The 8352-nt window shown below is 41.3% G+C and overlaps 1 protein-coding gene across 3 annotated transcripts; it reads right to left on the reverse strand.

Annotated features, from left to right (window-relative positions):
- Positions 1-1047: 1047 nt before the first annotated feature.
- LOC146688255 (crystallin J1A-like) lies at positions 1048-6822 on the reverse strand. 3 transcript variants are annotated; one of them, XM_085439448.1, is made up of 10 exons: positions 6682-6801; positions 5997-6063; positions 5129-5305; positions 4627-4725; positions 4461-4553; positions 4224-4380; positions 2369-2484; positions 2072-2149; positions 1784-1923; positions 1048-1700 (listed from the first exon to the last, which is right to left on the reverse strand). In XM_085439448.1, the coding sequence occupies exons 2-10, from the start codon at positions 6061-6063 to the stop codon at positions 1599-1601; spliced, it is 1029 nt and encodes a 342-aa protein (XP_085295574.1). In that variant the 5' UTR covers positions 6682-6801; the 3' UTR covers positions 1048-1598. The 3 variants fall into 3 exon arrangements, with proteins under 3 accessions (XP_085295574.1, XP_085295573.1, XP_085295575.1); XM_085439447.1 differs by having other exon boundaries at positions 6649-6801; XM_085439449.1 differs by lacking the exons at positions 1048-1700; positions 1784-1923; positions 2072-2149; positions 2369-2484 and adding an exon at positions 3109-3493 and having other exon boundaries at positions 6649-6822.
- Between the last annotated feature and the right edge of the window lie 1530 nt (positions 6823-8352).

Here is an 8352-nt window from a genome sequence, read left to right on the forward strand (position 1 = left end):
ATATTTCCTTACTGATTTCACTCAGGCCTGTCCACGGTGCTCACCGCTTCTCGCCCTAAGGTAGCAGAGTTCCGTTGATGGAACCAGATGTGCAGCCTACCAGTTCCAGATGCAGTAATGCACCCTCATAGACCTGATTGGAAAATCAGGTTTGTGAACTGAGTACTGATGTTTTCTTTTCCAAAAAGAACTTCGAAATCTCGATTAGTCTGACCACAAAACAGTTTTTTTTTTCACTATGTCTCACTCAATTTCAAAAGAGCTGTGGCCGCAAGAAGATGATCGCATTTTCACCTGAGTTTGTGGATGGCAGTGATTTCCATGACAGAATCATGCCTGTTTTTAATGCAGTGCCACTGGCTCAGAGTGCAGTCCCACAATTCTCTGTTTCTTGATATTATGTGTTGTAGATGATTCAAAGCCATTGGGATGAAAATTATTATGAAACTGTTTCACAATTTATAGGTTTTTTTTTTACATAGTGGTGAACCTCTGCCCACCTTTACTTGAGAAGCTTTGCCCCTCTAAGATGCTCTTTTTATTTCCAGTCCTGTTAATGACCTGTTCCCAGCTAACTTAATTAGTTCCAAAATGTTCCTCTACCCGTTTCTTTTCAGTGCCACCTACTTTTCCAGTCTTTTGTTGTCCTCATGCCTACCCTTTTTTGAGACATGCTGCTGTCATCAAATTTAAAACCTTATTTTTGTCTTATAATGGCACATCCTCTCAGTTTAAACATTTCATATGTTCTCTGTGTTCTGTGAATAAAATGTGGGTTTATGCAGTTTTCAAATCAGTGCATTCTGTGTTTAATTACATTTCACACAGCGTCCTGTTTTATTAACTAATTTGGTGTGGTTATAGATTTTAAAAGAGATTACAAAATATTCATCTGGTGTAAATGAAATCCACGCTCGAGCTGCTGAAATTTTTTAAATTACATAAAAGAAAAATGTGACCTCCATGTGGAACATGGAATCTCAGTACACTCATACAATCAGCTCCTGTTAATGTTTTATTAATTTTATGATACTGGCACTGGAAGGCTAAGTACAGCAGTTTATTTCAGCTTCAAAGGAAATTTTCATTCAATACTAAAAGGAAAGACAGATGTGTGAGTTATAAAAGCACACTGTAAAATAAATAAAGGAAGGTATTATTTGTCTTTTTATTGATGGCCTTTGCATCTCTGATGTGCTTGCTGAAGTTTATGGGCTCTTCATACAACTTGTGGCTTTACATAAATGCAGTATTGGATATTGGAAAAACATCATTTGCAAAAACTGTGGTGCATGGACTCTTTTTCTCTAAACTCCTATATTTTGTGTTGGACCACAAATCGCACTGTCAATATGAATAATGCTTAAATGACACGTATGTAGTCCAGAAATAGTAATTTAAATAGTAATTCATTTTTAAAATAATGATGATCTTTACCATATCTTCTCACAGAACATGTGAACAACCTGTTTTACTTTAACAGAAACAAAAACATCTGGCTCCTGCCATCCAGACATTTAAACAGGAACCATCATTCGCTGTTCTGTCAAAGCTCGACAGTTTGTCACACCGTTCTCTCTAAGCCTTCTTAAAAGGCATTACGCCGACAGGTGTTTGGTTATCTTCTTGGTATGCTCCAACACCAAGTCGTATTGCAGGGTCTTGGACTTCCAGGACTCCGGGATTCCCTCAAGTCTGACCTAGAAAAATGAGAACAGAACATTTCATAAATCAAACTTAAAATATGTGCATGTGAATATATTAGATTAGCAGACAGCCCCACCTGAGCCCCAAGACAGGCTCCTATGAAGGATCCTCTGCTGCAGGTGCATCCCCCGCAGCTCATGGTGTCTCTGACAGCCGTCTCATAGCGAGTGGCTGTCAGGACTCCGTGCAGCGCGGCTTGGAACGCACCGGGCAAACCTGAAACATCAGAGGCAGATGTGAATGGCATGAAGGCATTTTTCCTGGTTTGTCTCACAGCTATCCAAATTACACATACCGCTTTTTTACCACGTTACTGTTAAGGACTACACTGATGGCAGAGGTTGAAGGAGCTTATCAAAGATACCTCATGCATTTGTGAAGACAGAGGGGATCAGCTCTTGCGGAGTTTTGGATAAATTCTCCTTCACCTGGTGGATGTGTCCTGAAATCAGGCAGAGAGGGTGCAGTAGTGAGTCACACATAAGATGAGATGTTAACTAAAATACTAAACATAACTCTCTGCATATCTCTTTATCCTATCATCATTATGTCACATTGGAACTGAACCTTCAGAGAATAAGGTAAAATAAACTCTTTGATCACATGAGTCGGTCTCATGACTTTAACACAGGGAAGGAAATATGCTGCTGGCCTCACGTACCGATGACTGCTTTGTCTAAATCTTGAGGCTGCTTTCTGTTTGGGTCATTCAGCTGATTGAGCACCGCGTCCAAGGCTTTTGGATCTGGACCATTCAGGATGAAATGTTCCAGAAACCTGGGAAAAGAAGTCAGTGTGGAGCATTTCCGTTTTATGTTTTTCTTTATACATCTTTGTAGAACAGTATTAAATACACTCAACAAAAATATAAACGCAACACCTTTGTTACTGCTCCCATTCCCCATGGGATGGACGTAGAGACCTAAAATTCATTCCAGATACACAATATAACCATCCCTCCCAAACAGTGGTCACAAATCAGTCCAAATGTGTGGTAGTGGGCACATCTGCTATATTGAGATAATCCATCCCACCTCACAGGTGTGCCACATCAGGATGCTGATCTGACATCATGAGTAGTGCACAGGTGTACCTCAGACTGCCCACAACAAAAGGCCACCCTGGAATGTGCAGTTTTTTGCGCTATTGGGGGTCTGGGGACCCAGAACCGGTCAGTATCTGGTGTGACCACCATTTGCCTCATGCAGTGCAACACATCGTCGCATGGAGTCTATCAGATTGTCAATTGTGGCCTGTGGAATGTTGGTCCACTCCACTTCAATGGCTGTGCGAGGTTGTTGGATATTCGTGGGAACTGGTACACGCTGTCGTATACGCCGGTCAAGCACATCCCGAACATGCTCAATGGGTGACATGTCCGGTGAGTATGCTGGCCATGCAAGAACTGGGACATTCTCAGCTGCCATCTGCCCTGAACAATGTGAACCATGATTCATCCGTGAAGCGCACACCTCTCCAACGTGCCAGACGCCATCGAATGTGAGCATTTGCCCACACAAGTCTGTTACGGCGACGAGCTGGAGTCAGGTCAAGACCCCGATGAGGACGACGGGCATGCAGTTGAGCGTCCCTGAGACGGTTTCTGACAGTTTGTGCAGAAATTGTTTGGTTGTGCAAACCAATTGTTCCAGCAGCTGTCTGGGTGGCTGGTCTCAGACGATCTTGGAGGTGAACCTGCTGGATGTGGAGGTCCTGGGCTGGTGTGGTTACACGAGGTCTGCGGTTGTGAGGCCGGTTGGATGTGCTGCCATATTCTCTGAAACGCCTGTGGAGACGGCTTATGGTTGAGAAATGAACATTCAATGCACGGGCGACAGATCTGGTTGACATTCCTGCTGTCAGCATGCCAATTGCACGCTCCCTCATTGCTTGTGGCATCTGTGGCATTTTGCTGTGAGACAAAACTGCACATTCCAGGGTGGCCTTTTGTTGTGGGCAGTCTGAGGTACACCTGTGCACTACTCATGATGTCAGATCAGCATCCTGATGTGGCACACCTGTGAGGTGGGATGGATTATCTCAATATAGCAGATGTGCCCACTACCACACATTTGGACTGATTTGTGACCACTGTTTGGGAGGGATGGTTATATTGTGTATCTGGAATGAATTTTAGGTCTCTACGTCCATCCCATGGGGAATGGGAGCAGTAACAAAGGTGTTGCGTTTATATTTTTGTTGAGTGTATGTGTTCTGATTTTGCCTCACTACAGAGAAAGGTGTAATCAACCATGCAGCCAAACTGGAATGATCTTTAGAGACACTCAGCTTTCATGTGGCTGATCAGTTTATTAAAATGTGAAATGTGTTCTCTTCTCTATTTTTATACTCTCTGCTCCAAATACTTCTTATTATGCCCAATTTTAATTACCAGATCTAATAGTCTATTGTGGTTTCCAGGTTAAAAACTAAGTTTTATTATTAACCCTTAAATAGCCAATTCTAATCCAACATGTGTAAATAAGTGAAACTGGTGTGCTGGAAGATGTCCTGACCTCGCTGCTGCTAGAGTCTCTGCCACACATTCATCATTGTTCTGGGTGACACGGATGGCCTGTTCCACCTTCTCCAGCATATCGGGCTGTCCTGCATAAAAAGCCACTATAGGAGCCAGTTTGGCTATTCCATCAATCTGACAGTCGTTCTCACAACCTGAAGGAAACCAGCACATATTTAGGTTAGAGATGTTTGTCTTCATAACGTCAAACTGTGAATAATTTCAGAAGCTTTACCCGTCTCCTCTTTGCCTGCATCCACATTCTTCAGGAAGCTCTTTAAACTTGCATGTCTCCACGGCCCATCGATGGGCAGCTGAGGTCTTGGCCCTGCAGAAGTCCAAATTGCATATTTTGTCAAAAAGGTAACGGACCTCAGGGATATCTCCAAGATTTCTCTTACCTCCCCTCTCTCTGTAAGGATCATTGACGGGCGTGTCATACTCTGATCCTGGCCCAAAAACTTTCAGTGTGCGCTGCTTCAGGTCATCAATGTTTAGACCTGGTCAGAGAGATCAGGCATCTTAGACAGTGTGTGAAAATTCCCTACACACTGCACGAACCGAGTCCCTGCATGTAGACTATGTGGCTCTAGAGTAATGCGTAATATTTCTTTGAGGACAGCCCACTTTCTTCTATTTTCCTTATATCACTTGTACAGATATGAGGCAATTTCATGTGTCCAGTTCTAGTTAATCCCTTTATGTTGGACCAAGTGCTACTTCTGGTAGAATTTAAAGCAAATCCATCCATAACTTTATCAATAATTCTACTGACAAACAGAAAAAACAAACTGAATCAACTGCATAACTGCGCTTGCTGTAGATAGTAGTAATCTGAAACCTACTATGACCTATAGAAATGTAAGTTTAGTTTAATTTTAGGGATAAAGTCAGCAGCACTACCTCCACATTCAGACAGGGACTCCAGCAGGACATATGCCTGGTCTCCATAGCAACTCTGCTTGCCAGTCTCCCTCCTGTAAAAAGGGTTAGCGGACTCAGGGTGGAATTCTGGGTTTGGATTCAGAGCCAGGATCCCCTTTAACTTCTGGAGGTCGTACACCCAGTGGAGAGGCTGTGCTGCAAGAGACAAGATAATTACACTCTGAACCTTGACATTACTCAAAACCTAAGGAGATGTGTTAAAAATAAGGACGGACTGAAAATCCACTTCTACTCGTACAACCTGAAGATCTGAGTACTCAACTCAAACCAGGAAGCTCTCAGCTCAGCTGAAAGATACCTGCTAACCTTATGGCAGCTCAAAAGTTATAGTCTTGACAGATTTGACAGGCGACAGAGTTTATCAGTCTCTCACATTGTTGTGGAAGAAATCTGGCCCACTCTTCTTTACAAAATTGATTTAGTTCATTGATGTCTGTTTTCATTTATGCACAGTTCTCTTAAGGTCCCATAATCGAATTGCAATCAGGGTGAGGTCTGGACTTTGACAGGCCCATCGCAACACGTGGATTCTTTTATTTTTCCAGCGATTTTTTTTTTTTTTTTTTAAAGAGATTTGCTGCTGTCCTTGGATCATTGTCTTGTTGCATGATCCAATTTTGAGGTGCCTGAGGTGCTCACACTTGTGATGATCAATTAATCAGGTGCACCACTAAACTAACCCTGCCATGGAAGTAGTATGGTGATATTGAGTGTTTCACAGAACAGCATTTTAGTCCCCTATAAAAACTGTCTTTCCAGTTATTAAACACAAGCATGATTACTTTCATAGATCATCAATGTAAAACAAGTGTGACACTATTAATACCTGCAGCATCTGCCACTGCTGATCCCATGATGGCTCCTATTGCCCTGTTTGCCAGAGCTGAAGCCATCTGCAAAAATGTACAAAGAATTAAATACATTTTTAAAAAAAGAAATTTTAAATGAAATGAACAGTTAATTTCATTATCTTGGCAGAGTGGACTGTTTAAATTTTCTTAAAATTAACATTTTCTGTTTCCCGCTTTAGTAATGTGGCTAAAAATTATTTTCTATTGCTCACTATTTTATAATGACAAACCATTAATCCGGTATTCAAAAGCTTAAGCTTTGAGCAAACATAAGAGAGTTAGTGACAGTGACAGGGCATTTCTCTTATTATATTTCCCAGCAGTCGGTTTTCTACTGTAACAAAACTCTCCAGCTGATAAGCGGTCATATCGATTTCATCTGCGCTCGACTACCTTTCCTAATCACCTGACAAATCGAGCACAGCTTGGCGGAGCTTTCACCAACTTGTAGCCTGCTAAATGATTAGAAGCTTGGTAGCTACTCACAGAAATATAGCACTTGCTGTTTGTACTCGTTCAAGCTACAGCTAGCAACCACGACAGCAGAGTGCTAGCTAACATACTCTTAGCTAGCATAAACTAGCGAGTTGCTGAGGCATAAATAAAGTTCATAAAGAAAAGTCTGACCTTAGCCTGCGTTATATGTAGCCCACAGCGTACCGTAATTCGTTTAAAACCTTTTACACCAGCAGTACGAGCACCAACACCACAACACACTTTGATTCTGAAACTTGTTACGAAAGCTTCGGCACCGCCCACAATGAAATGTCTCTATTACCCGGGCCCTCCTCCGGCGAGGAGAGGAACTGTGGTCCTGCATGAGGAAGTCAGAAGTAAAAGAGAAGAGTGTGAGGGTGATGAAAGACATGAATGATGACAGCAAGACAGTAGTGAGGTCTGTGGTAGCAGCTACTGGTAGAAGGTTTAGGCATGATGTGTCATTACATAAGGTGCCCTGAGCCCCTTCTTGTTTGCAGTGGTGATGGACAGATTCCTGGTCTGGCAGGAGTCTTGATAGTCTATGATGAGAAGAAGCATGAAGGTCAATAAAAACCAGACAGAATATGTGTATTTTGTGGTTTTAATGCTTAAAAAAAAACATTAATTCACCAGCTTATATAAATGAAGATGGATAACTGAAATTCATAATGACAATTCATAATGGTCTTTTTGCATTTAATGATAGTTTTTCAATGTGCTTTTCACTGTTAGCAGAGCCAATGTTGTGTCAAAAAGGGATTGCTGTCCAAAAAGTGATTTACAGTATTTAAAGGTATCAAGTATTAGTCTTGGAAGAACACAGCTCTTTACCATTAGGCTTCCTGCTGTTGTGTAATGAAAAATTCTGGGTGCAAGTGTAACCCAGGTTATGTTCCTAAGTATGAGTTTGTGATCATTTGGCAGGCATTGAACGCATCACAGTGCTGTGAGCATAGGAGCCTAATGGTGTATTCTTCCAAGCTAGCTGACTTACTACTGGTGTAAAAGGTTTTAAACAAATTACAGTGCTATATATCTGTGTGTAGCTACCGAGCTTCTAATCATTTAGCATTATACAGTCATTGAGTTATACCCAGGCAAAAAATGTGTTCTCATTTGTGCCCAAGATGAATGTTCACTGCTGTTTAAGGGTATTGCAGGTTTTAAAACGCATTTAAATCGTTCTTATAGTACTTCTTGGGATGATACATGTAATGTTCAAAATCCACATCCACTGAACATGGATCCCAGTTGAAATTAATTTCAGAGTGCAATATGATTCAAAGAGAAACGAATCATCTGCTTTATATGAGCAAGTTCCAGTAAATGACACTTTCATTTATGTACCTATTTTGAAAGAGTTGATTTTCAAAAATGCAGAAGTTTCACAACACATGAATAAACCAGCTACTGTATGTGATGGCAGATGTTAGCGACATCAACCATTAGTCTCAAAATCCAATGGCGCACTGCAAATTTAAGTTAACTGTCAACACAGGTGCACTGCACTGTGAGCTATTCCAAACTGCTACAAACCTTCCAGGGCACAAGAAAGATTGAGGGGACTGGCAGTAATTAGTATTAACAACAAAGTTGGCCATCACATTTCTTGTAATGATGTAATAAATGATTTTGCCTCTAGAGCAAGGGAAAGCTCTAAGCTGGGAAACAAAGGTGTTAAGATGGAGTGTTGAGGAAAAACAAAAAAGTCAAATGTTTGGAGTTCAATCATTCATTTTGAAATGTAGTTCTTCCTATTTTTAGCCAAGTGTTTACACATTTTTACAGTTTTCAGAACAAATTATTCAACTTTGGGTTTGATTTATAAATCCCTTGTTTCACCTACCTCTA

The sequence above is a fragment of the Copadichromis virginalis genome, linkage group LG18 (assembly GCF_057382275.1).
Source record: "Copadichromis virginalis isolate Kocher_CV1m ecotype Utaka linkage group LG18, C_Virginalis_male_GT1.1, whole genome shotgun sequence".
NCBI lineage: Eukaryota > Metazoa > Chordata > Actinopteri > Cichliformes > Cichlidae > Copadichromis > Copadichromis virginalis.

Excerpts from the sequence above, each read along its gene's own strand:
- LOC146688255 (XM_085439449.1), bottom strand. The coding sequence starts at position 6,063 with ATGGCTTCAGCTCTGGCAAACAGGGCAATAGGAGCCATCATGGGATCA. Across the intron at positions 4,554-4,626 it reads TCCTTACAGAGAGAGGGGAG|GGCCAAGACCTCAGCTGCCC; the intron begins GTAAGAGAAATC and ends GGACTTCTGCAG. Across the intron at positions 3,494-4,223 it reads GAGACTCTAGCAGCAGCGAG|GCGTTTCAGAGAATATGGCA; the intron begins GTCAGGACATCT and ends CCGTCTCCACAG.